This window comes from Amblyomma americanum, chromosome 7 (assembly GCF_052857255.1).
Source record: "Amblyomma americanum isolate KBUSLIRL-KWMA chromosome 7, ASM5285725v1, whole genome shotgun sequence".
NCBI classification, from domain to species: domain Eukaryota; kingdom Metazoa; phylum Arthropoda; class Arachnida; order Ixodida; family Ixodidae; genus Amblyomma; species Amblyomma americanum.
This window is the reverse complement of record NC_135503.1, coordinates 66,696,438-66,717,814: the sequence shown is the minus strand read 5'-3', so window position 1 is coordinate 66,717,814 and position 21,377 is coordinate 66,696,438. Positions and strand designations below refer to the sequence as shown.

Below are 21,377 nucleotides of genomic sequence, written 5' to 3'. Positions count from 1 at the left end.
GTAAAAGTGAGCGGCGGTTCTTTTGGAGATCCGGCTCACTGATCCATAAGACCGTAGTCCCGCGTAGTGATCCGTGCCGTACGGCGAACTGTCTGTTCCGTCAGAGCTGGATTTTTACATTTATGTAGATATATTTCCTCTCTTCATCATCTGCATTCGACAATCGTCCCCATCTTCAAACACTGCCTGGAGAGGCCCTGTTCCTCTCTTAAGAAAAGGAAGAGACCATGCCTGAATTTACTACACATCTATTTTACTGATGCATATATCGTTTTGTTTTCATGAAAGCCAAATAACTAGCAGGTTACACTGTAACCTCTGCTATAGAGTTTAGTTATTTGGCTTTAAAAAACGATATGTGCATTAGTAGGATAACCGTGTTATAGGTATTTTTACTAATACCTTCGAAATGTTGCACCAGCTCACGATGCACGATCGGTGGGAGTCGTGAGACACCGCTCGAACAACAGCTGTCAACGAACGGCGCCATCCTTTGCCAATGATTTGCCAGAAGGCACGTTCTGAGCGAAACAGCGCTCGCAGACAACGGACGACAACAAGGAAGACACAACACCGCAGGACAACACAAAGCGAGGACAAGCTCTGCGAGCGCTCTTTTGCTCGGAATGTATCTCAACCAACTCGCCCAGAAATACGCACTTTGCCAGAAGACCCGGCTCTGATTGAACGGTCCTTCGAACGGCTCACTGAACGAGAGAGAAGCGGCCCTCCAAAAGAGCCGCACGGCCCACTGAACGAGAGAAGCGCCTCTCCAAAAGAGCCGCACGGCTCACTGCACGAGAGAAGCAGTTCACCAAAAGAGCGACTCTCCAAAAGAGCCAAACGGCTCACTGAACGAGAGAATCGGTTCACCAGAAGAGCGGCTCTCCAAAAGAGCTAAACGGCTCACTGAGCCAAAGACCCGGCTCTTCAAAAGATCCGGATCTCCAAAGGAGCCAAACGGCTCACTGAGCCAAAGACCCGGCTCTTCGAAAGATCCGGATCTTTTGAAGAGCCGGGTCTTCGGCTCAGTGAGCCGATTGGCTCCATTGGAGATCCGGATCTCTCGTTCAGCTAGCGGGCGACCCGTTCACTCAACCAGCTTTCTCGCACTGCTAATAGATGGCGCGCAAATCGCACCCAGCAGCTCTGACGGACGGTTCGACACGGCTAACTGAACGACAAACCAGCTTTCTCGCACTGCTAATAGATGGCGCGCAAATCGTACCAGGCAGAAGACCCAACGAAAGCAAACTGAGTTACAGAAGCAGATCTCACACAGACGGCCAAACTGACAGTAACTAAAAAAAGGTAATTCTCACACAGAGAACATACACTACAAGACCTTACTTATCAACCCACGTGTTAAAGCCTAGGTATATTTGCAGAATTACAAGCCACTGCTCGGAGCCTCTAGCTAATTGTACGTTTTATAAACAAAGAAGTTAGAGCGGCCGTATTTCGAGGCCCGTCCTAAGTTTCGATAACCAATGAAGGTAGCCACGTACAGCATTGAAGTTTGAGACTGGCGGTAAAGGAGTTGCTCAATAGACCCGGCTCTTTCCTGAGCGACCCAAGTGAGCGGGTGAGCCGTTCAAATGGTCCGGCTCCAGTGAGCGGAGCCGTTCTGAGCCGCTCACTGAAGTGAGCCGTTTTGCCATCTCTAGACAAAATGGTAGCATAGTTTCGGTTTCTCGAATTTAAGATGGCGGCTATTAAATTGGTTGTGCAATCCCATCTCTTTCACTCCTAACCTCCTCCCCCAAAAATATCCTATAACGGGTAGGAAAACTGTCCGGGACCGCCATATATGAAAACATGCATTCTGCTATAATATACTCCGACTACAAGGGGCACCCATCCGGAGACAGTTGTGTTTCGAATTTGGTAGGCAGTTAAAACCCTATGGGTTAAGATATAGAAATAAAACCACAAATAAATAATAGGTAAACATTGTAGACATGCAACTACTAATTGAAGCATTACCATATCATACCGCAAGCCGAATTCTAAGCCCACCTTGACCCCCCAAATGAAGCAAATTCCGTTTGGGACGTATCTTGAGGGGTTGTAACTCGACAACAGGTAGACATGCATCGTAATTTTCCTGATAGATGGCGCTAGGCGACGATCGCTCTGCCAAATGAAAAAGTTATGTTACTTTTCCAAACCCCTCAGGGATTTGTTCACTGTCCCCGCTGGATGCGGAAAGGCTCGTTTTACGCATGGCCAATAAAACTAACGCTGGTTACTTCAACGTCTTCGAGACGGTGATGGCCTTTCTTTTTTTAGTGCGAAAGCACTACTTCACATAGTCCCAAGCAAGAACCTTTTGTGATGCCTTGAAGTAACTCGTGTGAGCTCGGGTTAGTTTGGAGGAACAACGTGCAAGCTGCAGCCGATTGAAGGAAGCTCAGGCAAGGTCGGAGGAGCATCGTGCCAGCTGTAGCCAGTGGGAGGATGACCTTGAGGGTGACTTTTGTCTCAGTTGTGTGTATTGTGTGCAAACTTGCAAACTAAGCACCTAGGTGCATAACAGGTATCTTTATGAAAATTCTCTAGTCTGACCTATGTGGCAATTATTTTTCTCTTTTCTTTCTGCAGAAAGTTTTTCTCGAAGCTGTACCTTGGTGAATAAAGATAGCATCACCCACGACGTCACCCTGTTCACCTTTGCGTTGCCACCTGGCTCATTCATGTGGGTGCCTACTGGACATCATGTGACCCTTGAGCACGATGTTAAAGGTCAGAGTCCCCTTGAATTCATGCCAGCTTCCTGCCTGACTTGAGTTGTTCTGATGTCGCAGGTTTAATAATGCTACATTATACGGGAGGGCTGACTCTGCAGGAAGGCCATTATATTGAGCTGACTACCGGTCATGTGCACAGAGGCTTAGAATATTGCGATCTGACACACTCGATGCACCATGCAGGCATGGCGCCAACAGCTGCTGGCATGTTGTCGCAATTCCAATAAAACATTGCTTAACTGCTGAAAGCACAGATAGCAACCACATGCACTTTCAGACACCACAGTAAATTTGAGTAATGAATAGGATTTTTATGTAGCAAAATGCCATAAGATATGAATAACTACAAAGAGTTTAGTCTGAACATGTGCCTCGCTGGTGCGGTTGCTGAGGTTAATTTTAACTTGTAACTTTACACTGCAAGCAATTCACATGACATTCACTTATGCTTGTATCACTTATTCGAGCATCCCATAGTCATTGCAGTGCAGCCCCTTTAACATCATGCAGGGGACCGTTTCAGATTTTAATTTTCCTTTCATTTCTCAATTCTATGGCTTTGCCTTTTTTCTTTCATATTGTGAACATGTCTTTGCGAATAATGGCTCACACATCCCCTTTGCTTTCATCGTGATTCAGGAATGAAAATATCTCGAAGTTATACCCCTGTTATTCCTGCATTGAAGGCCGATGAAGATGTGAGCGATGGGAAGATGGTTCACCTGATGATCAAGATCTATCCAGAAGGTGCCCTGACGCCAGTTTTGAAGGCACTTGAAATCGGTACGTACACACACTGGTCTCTCCACTTGAGCGCTCACACACATTTCGAGATGGAGGAAGTGGAGAGGCCCTGATGACAGCTTAAATATATGATGTGTATTTTGATTTTCACTTTTGGTTTATCGTTTATGGGGATATAACATCCCAAAGTGAGTCAGGCTATGAGGGATGCCGTAGTGAAGGTCTGCTGAAATTTCAACCACCTGGGGTTCTTTAACATGCACTGACATCGCACAGTACTCGGGCCTCTAGAATTTCCGCCTCCATCGAAATTAGACCACCGCCGGTGGGATCGAACCCGAGTCTTTCCGGTTTGCAGCCAAGCGCCATAACTACTGCGCCACGACGGTTTTCAGATGTGTAGCGGCAAATTAACAGTAACGCAGCATCATCATTAAAGAAGTAGAACAGGCTGTAGACATCAGATATTGTGGTCCTGGTAAAAAAAAAGTATAAAAAATGGCTGTCGTTTAGCTGTTGTTAAACCTGGAGTGACGCGATAGCTACATCTGGCCGGGTGGAACTAGCTCGGTCGAATTGCACAGTCAGTGTTTCACAGCTTCGTTTCGCTGGGCTTTCCTATCTTCGTCGCACTTGACACAGCTAATGCGCACAGCTGTTTGTTGCAGCTGTTGCATGCCGTGCCGCCAACAGCAGCAGCTGCTCCTCACTACGACCAACCCACGTGACCAACCACGTCACCTGACCAACGGCCGCACCACGTGATCAACCCACGAGACCAGCGGCGCCTCCACGGAGCTCATGTGGTGCCACGCTGAAGGGTCGATGAGGTGGCGTAGTGTAGCTATCGCTACAGAATAGAGAGGCAGTGAGCTATGGGAAAAGCACTTGTTTGCTGATACTCACCTAGTTCTCAATGCAACACATCTGTGCCAAACCAGCAATCAGTGAAGATAAGAGAACTACGTATGAGAAAAACTACTTTGTGTAAGTGCTGGCATATTCAATGTGTCTAAAGTGCCATGTAAGGAATAGGTACCTTAGATTTTCCATTTCTCATAGGTATCATTGAAACTTGCTAAGTGATGCAGAGAGTACTTGCTGCATTGTGAAACATTCCTCTTGGTAGGCTTCTTGACTGTTAACATGTGGCAAATTCATTTCCCTGTGAAGAATTTTTTTAAAGATGCCCTATGGTTGGATATTGGGCTTGCGGTCTACGAAGCTGCATAGTGACTTGCTAGAATGATGTGCCCCATTTCATTTCCCACAAGTTAGGGAGTTCTGGCACAAGATGTGCCAGAACTTATTCTTGCTGGGACATCATATTCGGTGTTCTTGCAATATGTTCGAATGCATTTCAGTAAATAACACATCAGACACTCATAGCTTTCAGATCAAATTCTTGTGAGCTGCGCTCTGGAATGATGCCATCATCTTCACCGGCCAGACTGCATCCACTGCTGAAAAGAGGCCATACAGATATTGATCTCCAATTAGCCTTGTCCTGCGGCAAATCCCAGCAAATGAAATCCTCTCGCCACCCGTTTCCGCCCCCCTTGGTGATACTTTCCTTCCCTTAGCGCCCATTTCATTCCCCTAACAGACCTTTGGTTCTCCATCTTATTGCATGACCAACCTATATACGTTTCTTCCTTTTCATTTCAGCTATGATGTCATTAACTTCGGTTTGTTCTCTAATCTATGCTGCTCCCTTCCTGTTTCTTGCATTGCGCCTGTTGGGATTTTTCTGTCCGTAATTCACTAGCATGTGTTTCATTGTTCGCTTTATTGATTTATCTTACACATTGTGGTAGCACAATGTAGGCGATACGGTTCACAGTAGGTAGCCCCATGTCTTCTGTTCTCCTTCTGGCACAGGTGACAAGTTGGACATGAAGGACACGGAAGGGGACTTTGAACTGGCAACCCTGCAGAGGTGTCGGAACCTGGTGCTCCTCGCTGCCGGGACGGGGTTCACACCGATGGTGCGACTGCTACATTGGGCGCTGTTTGTCTCTAACCAGATGTGAGTACGCTTCTCAGCTGTGCTCTGCTGTGTCGGTGGCAGAACACCAGTACAACAATAGTGCCGTAATTACCGAATTCTAATGCAGCACCGATTCAAATATGTACCCACAATTTTCATGGTTGCAAAAAAAAAGGCGGAAATGCTTGCAAAGTTGATAGTGACGTGTCTCCATTTCTGTGTTAGCCCTAGTCACTCTTGAACCGCTCTTTATCACCTTTTACACATCGTAGTAATGCCGTCCTCCGTGCCGTCCATTGCATCGGAACTGCCGCATTTCTTGATTTCTTGACCACGCACATAACCTTGGCAGACGGGATGGTGCCCCACACCTCCAGCTGCTATGCTGACAGTTCATCCAGTGACACACGCTTAAGCCTGTAGCTCGGTGTGATATATATGCAGGCCATTAATGATCCTCTCACTGTGGAGCACCTTTGTGAACGTGATCTTTCATGAGCTCATTGATGTGGACATTCAGTGGCTGTGTCATGGATGTCATGCTGCCGGGCATCATGACCAAGTCGGTACTGCTCATAGTAGGTTGTCTTAAACATGCTGATGAAGATGGTTCCTAAACTTGTTGAGCACAAGCATTGTGCAGAGTCTTAGGCCAGCATCATGCTTCTTTTGTCACATGCTGTGTGCCCAATCGATCTGTCTGTCAATCTAACCCTTCTTGTTGTCTCATATGATAGCAATTCATGAAAGGCTTACCGCCTTCGGAAGTGCCTTTTACTGAAGTATAGAAATGGAGGAAACTTGTGACCACCTACTGTGCTACATAACATCAGCATCTTTCTCATCTTCTCGTTTCTCAATAACGTGTGCACTTGTTTGGCCCCCTTTGCATTTGTCATGGTGTTGATGGGAATGTCAGATTGAATCGGAGTCTGATCTGCATAAGTTTGCAGTCATATACCTGTGCCGCCGATATATATTGTAGCTCTAGAATGCTACAAGTTTTTCTTCAAAAGGTTCTGGAAGCTTCTTGCATGTGCCAGTTGACCAATAAAGTGAGAAGCCTTTTCATTTCATAAATTTTGTTATCTAGTTCCTGCTGAATTGGCTCTGAGAAAGGCCATTCTGATGAGCCAGCTCAACAGCTCCAGCTTTAATCAGTTTTGTGGACATTTGATCAGAAATTTGACCAGGGCATCTTCAACGTCTGGAAACTGCCCACACGTCCATGGCTCATGATGTGAGACGAGGCTAAGTTTTCGTGCATATACTAGGCCCAGTAAGTCTGTTTTTTGATGAGTTGACGCCAAAGATCTTCTCCTTTTTCTTTTTCCGGTGCACACGTCTCCAGCACACTTAAAGCACAGGATGTGGCTCTGTTACCATTGACCTCAGCAAGCACAATCACTTTCTTTTTCAAATTTCTATTCACAGATGCCGTAGCTGTGTCTGCTCATGAGCCGCATCAGGGCAGTGAATGATGGTTAGAGATAACAGCCTGATTACAATCAGAGGTTTATAGTTGGCCATTAGAAACAGTCATATCAGTTTTTTTTAATTTTAAAAAACCAGTTATTCTCGACACTGTGGCTCAACAAATTTTGGCCAGCTCGTTTGCCATTCTAAAACCGCGTGGCTGTGGAACGCGCACACCAACACCTGTCAGTGTATACCATATATACTTGCATAACGAACACACTTCCTTTTCAAAAAATGTTTGAAAACTTAGGGGAAGCATTTATTATTACTTGGCGCAAAGTGTCTCAAAACTTGTCTGTAGTACTTTTTGAGAGCCAAAGTAGGCGGTGTTTTCATTGTGTGAGTACATACAGTATGTCACTCCATAGCGGGCATGCCATATTACCATCTTCGCCCTGTCTTGGCAGGAGCAGCGAGATCCAGCAGGCACCGCAGCACAGTTGCAGTAGAGAAGGTCTAATGACATGTGCCAGAGTGACACATATACTGGTAGGCGTTGCAGTGTGCGTTCCACAGCCACACGGTTTTCAAGTGGTGCTATAGATGGCTAAAGTTGTTGAACGAAAGCGCTAAGCCTAGTTGCCTTTTAAGATTCTATAACCAAATATGGCTATATACAGTACTAATCACCAGCTGCAAACCTCTCATTGTAGCCAGTCTCCTAATTGCAACAGCTCAACAGTTAACTAGCGTACTCGTTACAACGACTCACTTGTTTTATGAGGTCCGTATGCCACAGAAGCTATCTTTATATCAAAAACTCTGCTTTTAAAACTTTGTGGTGTGTTTCACAGAAGCTATTACTGTGCAGTATAATCCATAAATTATAACCATTTTTCTTGTTTTATCTTTAGGAATGTTAAGCTGATGACATTTAACAAGACAGTGAGAGACATCATTTGGAAGGACGAACTTGACCAACTGCAAGAGGACCACAGTCGGTGAGTTGGCTTTGCATTCATTAGTGAATCGAATGAACCAGGAGTTTACTCAAGCACCGCCAACACTGAGAATCATTTTGGGTTGGGTCTCCTGCCATGGTTTGCATCGCAATGCCGAACTTTGACCCTATTTTTCATTTTTTTTTATGTTCGGGCATTGGCCTCATTCACAAACTTTATAGAATCCACTTACTTGTACCAGCACACAAACCATTCTGCTACCAAGTTTGCTGGCCATCATTCTTGTTTTGAACACTTTTTTCCTTTTCAAGCCTATCTTCTGCCTCTTGCTGTAGTGCCTTTTAAATTTTGAAAGTTTTTTCTTGTTCTTATAACTTCTTTGTCTTCTCCTGGTTTGTGATGAGTGCAAACTGCCATACATTAGTGAGCATGACTAGCGAAAGCTATGGCAAAGTCAGTTTGTAAGACAGAACATTCTTCTAGGAACATGTATTTTTTGCGTGTTTGTGGAACGAATTCAACAAGTATAAACACCAACAGTGCGGGTGTCACTTGCTAGTTTTGTAGCGCTCGGGTGTGCGCAGCAAGTGGATAGAGACCACTGTGCGACTGGTGCTAGTAGTATGCATGGTTAGCACTCTCTCTCTGGGCACATGGATTTGCTTTCACCTGTCTGTGGCCCCAAAATTCCTTGCGCTATATCGGTGACAAGTATGGTATTTTGAAAATCTAAGAACTCAAATGGGTGTTCTTTATGGTGGGCAACAAACCTCTCAATAAATGAGGAGCCAACATTTAGAGCTAAAAACTTGGACTACTTAATGTTGGTTAACCAGCCTGCTAGTTAACACATCTTAGCTGTACTCTGATGCACACTACAGCTGGCAATGCTGTCCGAAAGAGAGTGCTTCTACAACTAAAAAAACTTGTTTTTTAAAATTGTAACAGTGTTGGATAAAACAACCTGTGTAACGGCATGGCTTCGTCTTTGCGCCTTTGGTTTGTGACAGCGTTTTGGTCCGTTTTGGGACTTGCAGTCCAACGAAACTACCTAATACACGAGGGCTAAGAAGGCTACATGTTGTCATGAACGGTATGTTAGGGGTGGCCTATTTCACAACTGGTGCTTTGTCTAAAAGCATCTCAAGGGTCTCCTGCCCTCCTAAAGGTTGCTGCTGTGCCCGTTTTGCAAGAAGCCGTCTTGTTGCATTTTGCCAGCAGTTCCTTGCGCCTTGTCCCTTCTGACAAATGACTACTCATGTCACTCCTCCAGTAAGGAAGTATCTACACGGTCACCATACATTGCTTCATGACAGCATTCAGTGCCTCCTTTCTTATGTGAGCTGTAAGTAAAACTGTGATTTACTTTTTTCTCTGAATGCTATTGTATTCAGAGAATTCTAAACAGGGTATATATAGTCTTCATGGTAAAGTTTACGACATGACTCCCACTCCCTTATTTAATGTCTGGTAGGCCTTACAAGGATAGTAAATTATGATGATACTGCGTGAAAATAAAATTTGTTTTGCAATATCTCTTTTTGAATAGCTGTGTTTTAAGGAAAAGCATTTACCTTTAGCTTGAACTACCCGTACTAAAATTCGAAATACTTTGAATGGTTCTATTCGTAGCAAGTTTTTATTATTAGTTTTTGCTTTGCAGCAAAAAATTTGATACACATTTGCAAACCTGTAGTTTTTATGCATTATAATTTTTCTAAGTGGCTATTCACTTGATGCAGTGCAGAGCCAGTATATATAGTACCAGTGCATTAGAGAGCATTTCCAAGAAGAAAGAGTTATTTGCCAAACAGCATGTCAGTGAAATAAAGCTAAAAGTACTGTTGAGTATATTAAAGTGATCCTGTAAAGTGCCAGATATTTTTTTTGTAAATTGGTGCACTAACAATAGGCACAATAAGGAAGTTTCAAAAATATTCATAGCAAACAAATGTACTAGTGGTAAAACATACACCGTGTACTCTTTGACACTAAAGATTTTCACATACAATGGACCTAGTGATTATTAGTCCATGGAATGAATTATCTGTGCAAGTACTTAGGCATCCGCTCCCAAATTTCTTCTTTGACACCCCCTCCCCCCCCATCTTCCATGGCACCTCTGGCTGACATCACCGGTAGTGCAACTTTGTGTTCAGTGATGATGATGTGCGATTTTTAGAGTGGGAACTGTTAAAGACATGGTACCCACACTTTGCATAGCAGTAGTTGTGGCCATCAAGCATCTGCTATCACATTGCACGTAGCTCGTTCTTCGTACTGACTTTGTCCTTATCAGGTGGGGTTCAGGGGACCGAAAAAGGGCACTGCCAGATATCTTGAAACACCTCACATGAAGACACTGTGAAAACTGCAGTGACTGCAGTAGCAACATCCGTGGTTGTGATAAAGCTGCCAGCAGCTGCATGGCACATCACTTGCATTGCGAAAGGGCTGCGGATGCAACCGAGGCAGGGCAACTTGCTCTGAATGCTACACATATGCGGGAGGCTAGAGCCGCGAATTTGTGATAGGTCAAGCTGAGAACTAATGCTCTCAGGATGCAACCCACAGGTACACTGCACAACAAGATTCTCAATTTCATGCCAATGCATTTCTCAGATCACAAAGCACTCATCGTATGCTTCCCAGAGCAGAAATACAATCTACACACACACATGCTCGGCACCACCATAATGCAAACATACTATTTTCCATACTAATTTTGTGAGTGCACGGCACATTTGTGTTGATAGTAGACAACAGCAAAGGAAGACAATTGCACTGCAGGCTTTTGCAAATGGGTTGCAAGCCCCAAGGGTAGCGTTGGCCTGGCGGCCTGGGGCACAGCTGGAAACATCCGAAGGTCCTGGCAAAGGATGAGTCGACTGCCAACAGAACAACTTGTTTATTCTGGCATCGCAAAAGAGCAGCCGGTCAGGGCGACCACGTTACTCGAAGGAAGAAATCGAAGTCTCTCTTTGGCGTCCGGGGCAGCTGCTTTTATACCCTCGGAGTCGAGGGCAAGAAGGAATGGCTCGGGATGAGTCGCACGAGACGGCGACGCACGGACATGTTGAGACGTGAAGTGACGCGTCTACCGGGCCGGCGCCGGTCAGAACTCCTCGCCTCCCAGTTGGGGAGCTCCTCTCCCGGGCTGCCGCGCTTTGACAAGCGTGGGCACCAACATGCACACACACACACACGCACACACGACGATACGTGGCATTGAAACCTGCCTGGACGCGCTTGGCGGGAGGCGTTGCGGCAGCGATGAACGGGTCAAAATGACCGCCACTTTGAACGAAGCCCCGGCGTCCGTTGCATCCGCGCCGTCTACACCGCGCGTCGTAGGCGAAACGTAACAGACCGCCCCGCCGGGAGGAGGACATCCCGATGGTCAGGGGACTGCATCCGCTGTCCGGAGGGATGTCGCTCGATGATGCTCATAATCGAAATCATCACTTTGAAACACTAACAAAAGCAATATGTTAAAAATCCTGCCTCAGGAAGAAAACATCAGAAACAAACAACTTTGAGGCGGATTCCTACGTTAGGGGCCTCGACTTAAGCCATCGGCGTTACCGTTGAGACTCCCCTTTTTGTAACGCACCTCAAAGGAATATTGTTGCAAAGCGAGGCTCCAGCGCAGGAGGCGGCCATTTTTGGGAGAGATGGTCTGCAGCCATTGGAGAGGGCAGTGATCCGTCTCAATGATAAACCTCGAGCCGGCTAGGTAGCATGACAATTTCTGAACGGCCCACACGAGACACGCACACTCTTTCTCGGTGGCGCTGTACGCCTGCTCACGGCAGGTCAGCTTACGACTAGCATACAGGACGGGGTGTTCCACTTCTCCATTTTCCCGTTGGCACAGTACAACGCCCATGCCTCACTCACTAGCATCGCACTGAACAACGAACCCTTTTGTGTAGTCTGGCGATCGTAGCACAGGCTGGCTTGTTAGAGCGCTCTTTAGGGCGCTAAAAGCTCTTTCCTTTGTCTCGCCCCAGGCGACTGTTTGGGGCTCTGTTTTTCTTAGAGCATCCGTCAGGGCAGCCGCGATATCGGAGTACCTGGGGATGTACCTCTGATAGTAGCCGGCGACACCTAAGAACGACCGAACATCGGTCTTCGTGCGCGGTTGCGGGAAGTCTCGCACAGCGGCCACCTTTATTTCAGAGGGGCGGCGACGACCCTGTCCAATCACGTGACCGAGGTAGACAACCTCGGCCTGCGCTAATTGGCACTTGGGAGCCTTGACTGTCAAGCCCGCTTCGCGCAGGCGGGTTAGCACTGCCCGCAAGTGTGCCATATGCTCAGACCAGGATGCGGAGAATATCGCTACGTCGTCTAAATACGGTAAAGCGAATTCTTCCTGTCCCCGCAACACTTTATCCATGAGGCTTGAAAAGCAGTATGGCGCGTTCTTCAAACGAAAACTCAAAACTTTAGGACGGAATGTTCCCATTGGTGAAATGAACGCCGCATACCTACTAGCCTCATCTGTAAGTGGAACCTGCCAATAACCCCTGACAAGATCTAGGTTGGAAATAAACTGAGCGCTACTAACTTTCCCAAGGCGCTCCTCGATGTTAGGGATCGGATAAATTTGATCTTTAGTGATGGAATTAAGCCTGCGGTAGTCGACGCAAGGACGAGGTTCCTTGCCCGGTACCTCAACTAAAATCAAAGGGGAGGTATAATCACTCTCACCCGCCTCAATAACACCGAGCTGTAGCATTTTCTTTACCTCAGCCTCTATAATATCGCGCTGGCGGGGTGACACCCGGTACGCCTTGGATCGTACTTGCTCTGGGGAGGTAAGTTCTATTTCATGAGTAAGGACAGAAGTCCTACCAGGCTTCTCAGAGAACTGACCTTGAAACTCTTGTAAGAGTTGGTGTAGTTCGGTTTTCTGCTCAGGCGACAGCGGTGCTTTACTGAGTAAGTCACTAATGACCTGATCGGTGTCTTCCCTGTTCGTCACTGAGCCTATTCCCGGAAGCTCGACCGGAAGCTCTTCGGGAACGTTTACCATCATACACACCACTGCTTCCCGTTGTCTATAGGGTTTGAGCAGATTACAGTGGTAAACTTGCTGTGCTTTCCGTTTTCCTGGCAGACTCACCACGTAGTTAACGTCCGACAGTTTTTGAACAATCCGTGCTGGGCCCTCCCACTGCACGTCGAGTTTGTTTTTTAGCGATGTGCGCAATATCATTACCTCATCGCCCACCTCAAAACGACGGGCCCTGGCTGTCCGATCATAATAAACCTTGGCCCTCTGCTGGGTCTTTGCCATTGCTTCACCTGACAACTCCTGTGCCCTTCCTAAGCGTTCGAGGAGCCTAAGCACGTACTCGACCACGACTGGGTCGTCGCCCCTGCCTTCCCACGAGTCTCGAAGCATGCGAAGCGGAGACCGCAGCGAGTGACCATACATCAGCTCAGCTGGCGAAAACCCCGTAGCCGCATGCGGTGCGGTCCTTAATACAAACATCACCCCAGGCAGACACAGCTCCCAATCACTTTGTTGTTCAAAACACAATGCTCTCAACACGCGCTTCATGACGGAGTGGAGCTTCTCAACGGAATTCGACTGTGGGTGGTACACTGAGCTGTGTAACAGCTTTACCCCACACCTTTCGAGAAAGGCTGTCGTCAAAGCGCTAGTAAACACTGTGCCCTGATCTGACTGGATTTCCGCAGGAAAACCAACTCGCGCAAATATGGACAGTAGTGCATTGACTATCTCAACTGAGCTGAGTTCTTTAAGCGGCACTGCTTCAGGGAACTTTGTCGCTGGGCAGATCACAGTCAAAATGTGTCTGTACCCCGTGGCTGTTACCGGCAGAGGTCCCACTGTATCCATAACGAGCCGTCTAAAAGGCTCCGTAATGATAGGTACCAACTTCAATAGCGCCCTCGATTTGTCCCCTGGTTTGCCAATCCGCTGACAGGTGTCACATGACCTCACAAAGTGTTCTGCGTCACGAAAACACCCTGGCCAATAGTACTCTTGCAAGAGACCGTCCTTAGTCTTCTTAACTCCTAGGTGTCCGGACCACGAACCGCCATGCGACAAGTGCAACAGATCCTGACGGTAGCACTGAGGCACGATCAGCTGATCGAACTCCACTCCTCTACGGTCTAGATACTTCCGGTACAGGACCCCACCTCTTTCCACAAAAAGAGCATTTTTCTTGGCGATACCTTCCTTGACATTGCAGCGCATGTTTTGTAGGCTGCCATCCTTTTTTTGCTCGGCCATCAAAGCCGACCGGCTGACTTTTAGCAACCTATTAGGTCCATCTGACGTAGGCGCGATGAGCAAATCTGCAGATAGCTCTTCTAACTTTCCCGTGTCGGGCATTTCCTCTCCAGTACCTGGTGCCTTCAACGCTACAGGCTCAATTTTATTCAATTGGGACGTGCTCTGAATATCAGCTTGCTGCGCCTCCGACCCTTTCTCATTGTTCGACAACGTCGGCCCCGCAACTACCGCCTTTGCAGCGAGCTCCCGAACTCTCGATCTGGTTAAGGCCTGAACACTAGCCTCACCAAACAAAAGCCCCTTCTCGCGCAGGATTTGATCGGACCTGTTCGAAAATAGGTACGGGTACTGGGGGGGCAGCATAGATGACACTGCGGCCTCCGTCTCAATTGCTCCGAAAGGTCCTTCAATAAGCACTTTTGCTACGGGCAGACACACACTGTGAGCTTCCACGGCTTGCTTGATCCATGCGCACTCGCCCGTGAACCTATCGGGTTCTACGTAAGAGGGGTGAACTACATCCATTGTAGCTGCAGAATCACGAAGCACTCGGCACTCTTTCCCGTTCACGAGGAAGTCTCGCATGTAAGGCTCGAGAAGCTTCATGTTCTCGTCAGTGCTACATAATGACAAACACACGACTTCTCTTTTTGTTTCTGGACACTGCGCCGAAAAGTGACCCGGCTTCTGGCACGTATAACACACGCGCGCTTGCCTCCTCTCGAACCGCTTTCTGCGTTCGGCTTCGGCTGCCGCCGTCTCCTTACGTTCGGTCGGACTGCTTTCACTCGCATCCGCACTACGCGTGTCCCCCCTTGCTCTCATGGGTGTGAACTTCGGCCTCTCAGACTTGGAGCCAAATTCACCCTTTTGACCGTCCTTAGCTCCGCAAGCCCGACGCGTCACAAACTCCTCGGTTAGCTCGGCGGCTTTAGCCACTGTACTAACGTCTGGCCTATCCAAGACCCAGTACCGCACGTTCTCAGGTAACCGACTATAAAACTGTTCCAGCCCGAAACACTGCAGAATTTTCTCGTGGTCACCAAACGCTTTCTCTTCTTTGAGCCACTCCTGCATGTTTGACATAAGCCTGTAGGCAAACTCTGTATATGACTCGCTTCTGCCTTTTTCATTTTCCCGAAACTTCCGACGGAACGCCTCTGCTGACAGCCTGTACTTTTTTAGCAGACTCGATTTCACTTGGTCGAAATCCTCTGCCTCCTCTCTCTTCAAGCGAGCGACTACATCAGCCGCCTCGCCGGGTAACAAAGTGAGCAAGCGCTGTGGCCACGTTTCCCGAGAGAACCCCTGCTTCTCGCACGTTCGCTCAAAGTTAACCAGGAACAAACCAATGTCCTCTCCAAGCTTAAACGGCCGCATCAGGTCAGTCATTTTGAACGATACTCGTTCTCCTGCACCGTGTGCCTAACTTCCATTACGAGCGCGTTCCATCTCTACCTCTAGACCCTTCATTTCCAAAGCGTGTTGACGGTCGCGCTCTTCTTTCTCTTTATCTTTTTGTTCTTTACGTTCGCGCTCGTCTTTCTCTTTTTGCTCCTTACGTTCGCGCTCGTCTTTCTCTTTTTGCTCTTTACGTTCGCGCTCCTCTTTTTGCTCTTTCTCCTCAATGGTCTCAAGGCATTCCGACAGCTCGTCATCCTCAGCCTCCAACTCAAGAATAGCCCTTAGCAGTTCTGGTTTCCTGAGTTTGTCTGAGACATCCAGACCCAACTCTCTTGCAAGCTCCAGCAATTTCGGTTTGCGCAACGACTTCAAATCCATGGCTGCTCCGAATGTTGCTTTCTCTACTGCCTGCTATTGTCTTGCCGCAAACTAACCCGGCAGCAACGACAACACAATTACCAGCTCTGTTTCTGACACTAACAAAAGCCTGGCAAAACTCTTAAGTCCCGCACTCACCAAACCTCGCAGCCAAGAATTCAACGCAGTCATTCCGCTGCAGGCAACCAGTCATCACACAGGGCTCGTTGCACTGCTCCCGGATGGTCGTTGTGCTGCTCAGCATACAGTTGACCGCATATCTTCGCTGCTGGCCTCCGTTGTCGCGATCTCACCGCTGGCAACCAGTTGTTGCAAATGGGTTGCAAGCCCCAAGGGTAGCGTTGGCCTGGCGGCCTGGGGCACAGCTGGAGACATCCGAAGGTCCTGGCAAAGGATGAGTCGACTGCCAACAGAACAACTTGTTTATTCTGGCATCGCAAAAGAGCAGCCGGTCAGGGCGACCACGTTACTCGAAGGAAGAAATCGAAGTCTCTCTTTGGCGTCCGGGGCAGCTGCTTTTATACCCTTGGAGTCGAGGGCAAGAAGGAACGGCTCGGGATGAGTCGCACGAGACGGCGACGCACGGACATGTTGAGACGTGAAGTGACGCGTCTACCGGGCCGGCGCCGGTCAGAACTCCTCGCCTCCCAGTTGGGGAGCTCCTCTACCCGGCTGCCGCGCTTTGACAAGCGTGGGCACCAACATGCACACACAAACACGCACACACGACGACACGTGGCATTGAAACCTGCCTGGACGCGCTTGGCGGGAGGCGTTGCGGCAGCGATGAACGGGTCAAAATGACCGCCACTTTGAACGAAGCCCCGGCGTCCGTTGCATCCGCGCCGGCTATACCGCGCGTTGTAGGCGAAACGTAACAAAGCCCAGGAGCCTGAAAATAGTGCGGCAAGAAAGGCAAATGTGCAAAAGTCATGAAACTGGAGCACTGTGTGTGGGGATTGTCTTAGATATGGCCAAGTCGCATAAAATGCCACTCTTTGCAAGAGCTTTTCTAGCAGCATTGGAACGATTCCATGAATTGGGCATGACATATAATGCTGTTCCATCCTGTTCCTTTCTTTATAATAGTATTAGGAGCAGGTTCTAATTCACCGTTTATACAAAGGGTTTCTTTTTGCACATTGGAGTCGACATCTTTATAAGGTCTGCCTTTTTCCTTAATTCTGCCTCGTTAAAGGGTCCACAGCAGGTGCTTCTCCCGTCGCATGCAGAAAAAGCCTTGGTATTTCTAACTTAAGCTGCCACTTATGGTTGTTTTTACAATATAAGCATGTCTTTGAGCCATTTACTTGCACTCAAATGGGCACAGTACATGTGACGTTAGTTCGCCTTAGGCATGGCTTTTGTTATGTGCATTGACAGCTCATTGAAGGTGTCCACGTGTCGGCATGTGCATTTTGTGGACACACTGGAATCTTAATCCAGACTTATTCCAGTGTCCTCCTTTAAACCGAACTTCAGGCTGTTTAAATGAATATTATAAGACTTTGTTCCTCAACATTGTTAAACTGCGAGGGAGCGTCCTTTTGGTGCGGACACTCTAATTTCGTAGGCTCTAGTCCTCAGCCGTGTTAAGCTGTGAGGGAGTGTTTGACGTCAGCACTCTACGCTCCTGCTTGCAGGCTACACGTGGAACACATCCTGTCTGAGCCCGATGACTCCTGGGAAGGTGCTCGAGGTCGAGTGCGCAGCGAACTGGTCGAGCCCCTGTTGCCCGAAGACTTCCAGCAGTGTGAAGAAGAAAAGTCCTTGCTAGTGTGTGCATGTGGTCCGCTGCCGTTCACCAAGGCCGCGCTCAAGTGCCTGGAAGACCTGCAGTGCCCTGCTAGTGCCGTGCATGCCTTCCTTGGTTGACTGTCGACGGGAACCGCCAGCGAAAACGATTGGGGAAGAAGGGAACTGGGCCAACCTGCTTGCATGTGCTTGTTCATGTGCCAATGCTGGGCATGAAATTCTCACCTCTTTAAACGGGTCGCGACGTTGCGCCATGAAAGCTGTCGCTGCAAGAGCTTCAAAAGGCAGGTGTCGTCCAATAACACATGTAGCCATGAAGGGAGATTCTGAGCCTTATGATGGCCTGCTTGAGTACTAGAAAAAAATGCTTTATCTGCTAGCTGGATTTATTACCTCTGTGCATCATACCTAGTTGAAATTTTGAATATTTTATGACATTCTGTTAATTGATGGGGCAAGTGGCGAGACCATGAATGCAGCAGGTGTGCAGGTAATGAAATTTCTTAGTCTCCATTTCTTTATTTTTTTTTTGTGGTGCTTATTTCACTGGGTTTAGTGCAGGAGTGGCAGCTCACAAATTAAAATTCGAGCCATTCTTGTCAAATCAAGTATTTTATCTGACCGCTGTTATCAGTAATCACGAGTCGTTCTGTCTCATGATCTGACAAGATGGCTTCACGTTACAGTGCTTCAGTGTCGCGCAGTGTTTGCAAGTGATGGTAAATATAGCTTTCATATTCAGTGGAGAGAGTGTACTCAGAATTGGAAAGTCTTGCTTTTTGGTTAGTGCAATCTGCTGTGTGGACACAAAAAGTGAGCTTTAGGTGGAATATGCAACTAAAGGTCAGCGCACTTCAGTGAGATGCGTTTGTTTTATCGAGTCTGTTCCAGCAGGAATATGATTTCCAGGTTTATGCAGAATGACCAAACGGATATTTGTGGGCATTAGGGAAGTGCATTGGCATTGTAAAAACTCCATTGTAAATGATTACCACGAAAGGCAGTTGTGTTGTTATCTGTTTGTAACTCAGTTGTACGTGTAGTATTGTACATATTGGTGTACATATCACACCTTAGCGTGAAGGCGAAGTTGTTGGGCATTTGCTGTTTAGCTAAACAGTATTTTTATAGCATTCACTTGAATGTCGGATTTTATAAACAAAAAAAAATATGCATTCCTTCCCTGCAAATCTGTTTGGGTGTGCAATTCCTGTGCATTTTGCACCTTTCATGCATTCATGCAAGCTTTGGTGCCATGCATTCATAATGAAATGAATCAAATTGTTGCACAATGTCACATGCCTTGCACAGCAGCATTTGAAACTGATTCTAGAAAATTCAGTAATTTGAGCTGAGTCTGTTATTAAAGGTAACAATATTGACTGATTCATGCCTCATGTGAAAGTATCAGCTCTATATCAGATGAACTCAGTTTAGTAATGTAAATTGTTTTGAAAATTTTGCCAGTTTGAGCAGATGCTTTTATGTCCTTTTGCATTCCTTACTCTTGGCATCACATGTCAATGCCACTGCTTGTCCCAGACAGAATTCCTAGTCCAGTTACTGCTCCATGTCATAAGGTTGTAATGCAAGAAAAAATATATTCTGCAATACTTAATAGCTCCTAACAAATTTATTTTCTACTTACTGAGCCAGGCTGCTGATTATGGTCTTCACAATGTCTGATGCGCACTGTTGAACCACTTTCAAAAATATATCTGGGAGTCTGTCGGTTTGTTTTGTTTCCACGTGTCTTACTGCACAGCCAATGTTCTGTTTCAGTGGTGACAAAGCTTGACACTTGTTTACATTGCTCAGGTGCCCTATAGCTGCCAAATGTTGGCACATGATTAGCCAAATTTTCCACCTTCCATAGAATAACACTTGTGGGCCCATCGAGATTTTGAAGCGTGCAATTCCTAGCAGGATGGAAGGGGGGAGTGCAAAATTTGTACTGTTTGAAGTTCTTTTCGTGCGTGTCATTGATGTCATCTGCCGCAGCCTATATCACTCTTGGGCCGCCACGAATGACAGAAGACCAGAAAAAAGGGGATGTGTATAACATGTAGAGGTGTGTGAATAATACTTTTTCAAACTGAATCAAATACGAACAGTTTAGCTAAAAAATTTACCGACGATTATGATAGCCGGTAATGCGAAATTTGAGCACAGCTCTTAACAACTGGTAGGTGGTGTGTTACGCTGCTTGCCACCCTCCGGTATCTTCCCGTGGCAGCCACCTTCCGGTTGTCCATTCCTCCACTCTCGATATGGCAGGTGGCATAACACGCCACCTGACAGGTACCATGTTACTCCGACTACAACGCGGAACGCAGCAACAGGTGCCTAAAATCAAAAGATTAATCATGTATTGAGAGAACCGCGAGTACGAATTGAATATTTTTACAAATATTTGCTGCCTGTGCAAATATTCAGTGAGCAGTCCTGAGAAAGAGCAAAGCGCTGCTTTCACATTTAGAGCTGTATCTGTTAAAAGACGCAACGCTGATCTAGGGTCGCAACACGAATATTAACTTTATCTTTGTGCTTCATGCACATAAATATCTTACACATCATTTGAAAGAAGAAAACACAAAAGCAAAAATTTGATGTGGCACTGTGGCACTGTGGCACAAAAACGCGCCAATAATGAGAGTGCTAGGCTGTTCCCACTCTTCTGTCTGAGGAGAGTTCTAGAGACAGTCATTGCCTACGAAGAATTCTTTTTTTTCCTCTTTTTCGGTGAAAGGCTTGCTGATGATAAACAATAATAAAAGTGAGAACATCGCTGCTCACAAGGACCTGTATGAGGGGAGTTCAGGGGACCGTCATTGCCTACAACGAAATTTTTTCCCTCTTTCTCGATGAAAATAAAAGAGAGCATCACTGCTCACAAAGACCAGGGTAAAAAAAATTACGAGGGCACTGAAGTCTGCTTCAGTGGAGAAATGCATAACCATTGCGTTTGTTGCTGCTGTTGCGTTTGACTACTACACCACTTCGACAACTTCCGGTTATGATATACTCACCAATATATACTAAGACACCATGAACTGTTGTGTCACAATACAAAATTTGTTTTTGAGGGAAGGAAAGGGGGCAGTAACGCTCGCATCTCCACATCTCCTGTCCCAAGCTAGCCTCCAACTTGACTAAAACGTGACCTATATGCAAAGAGAAATGCTGTGACGCCACCCGAATGCTCCACACGAATGGTTGCTCAAAATTTTGGTTTGAATGCAGTCGGAATATTGCCACCACACTGAGGCCGACCAATGATGCCATCACTGGGATTTCATCTACCTTTGCTTCGCTTGCTTCGGGTATCTGTTTCTGAAACCAGCGCTGTCGCTTCCTGTACTGCACATCTTCTCTCATTCCTCTCTCAGCTCTTCTGTCAGCTTGTGACAGTCTGAGCCAATTCAAGCCTATAAGCAGGCTACTGCACTTTCTTATTAATTAATTTAATTTACATCACGTGAGAGGTACCTCTTCCTGTGGACACATTATGCGGGCTCCGATGGCGGCTTTTCGAATGCATTAGCCATATAATGCTCTCGCACTAAAGAAGCCATGTGGAGTGCCACTCACGGCTGGCTGCCTGCCGAGTCTGCACAGTGGCACTCTGAGACTTTGGGCGCATTCACGCTTGTCCAAAAATCTGGCGAGCGAAGTGGATTCAGCCGTTTTTGACGCCG

At 47.0% G+C, this 21,377-nt stretch overlaps 1 protein-coding gene across 1 annotated transcript in view; it reads left to right on the top strand.

The window, feature by feature from the left end:
* The window catches only part of LOC144097757 (cytochrome b5 reductase 4-like), a 29,883-nt gene extending 10,469 nt beyond the window's left edge, over window positions 1-19,414 (top strand). The window contains exons 3-7 of the mRNA XM_077630395.1: window positions 2,605-2,745; window positions 3,390-3,533; window positions 5,376-5,523; window positions 7,818-7,904; window positions 17,568-19,414. Of these exons, the coding sequence (XP_077486521.1) occupies window positions 2,605-2,745; window positions 3,390-3,533; window positions 5,376-5,523; window positions 7,818-7,904; window positions 17,568-17,799 (752 nt within the window). The 3' untranslated portion in view covers window positions 17,800-19,414. The remainder of the gene's footprint in view (window positions 1-2,604; window positions 2,746-3,389; window positions 3,534-5,375; window positions 5,524-7,817; window positions 7,905-17,567) is intronic.
* Window positions 19,415-21,377: the final 1,963 nt, after the last annotated feature.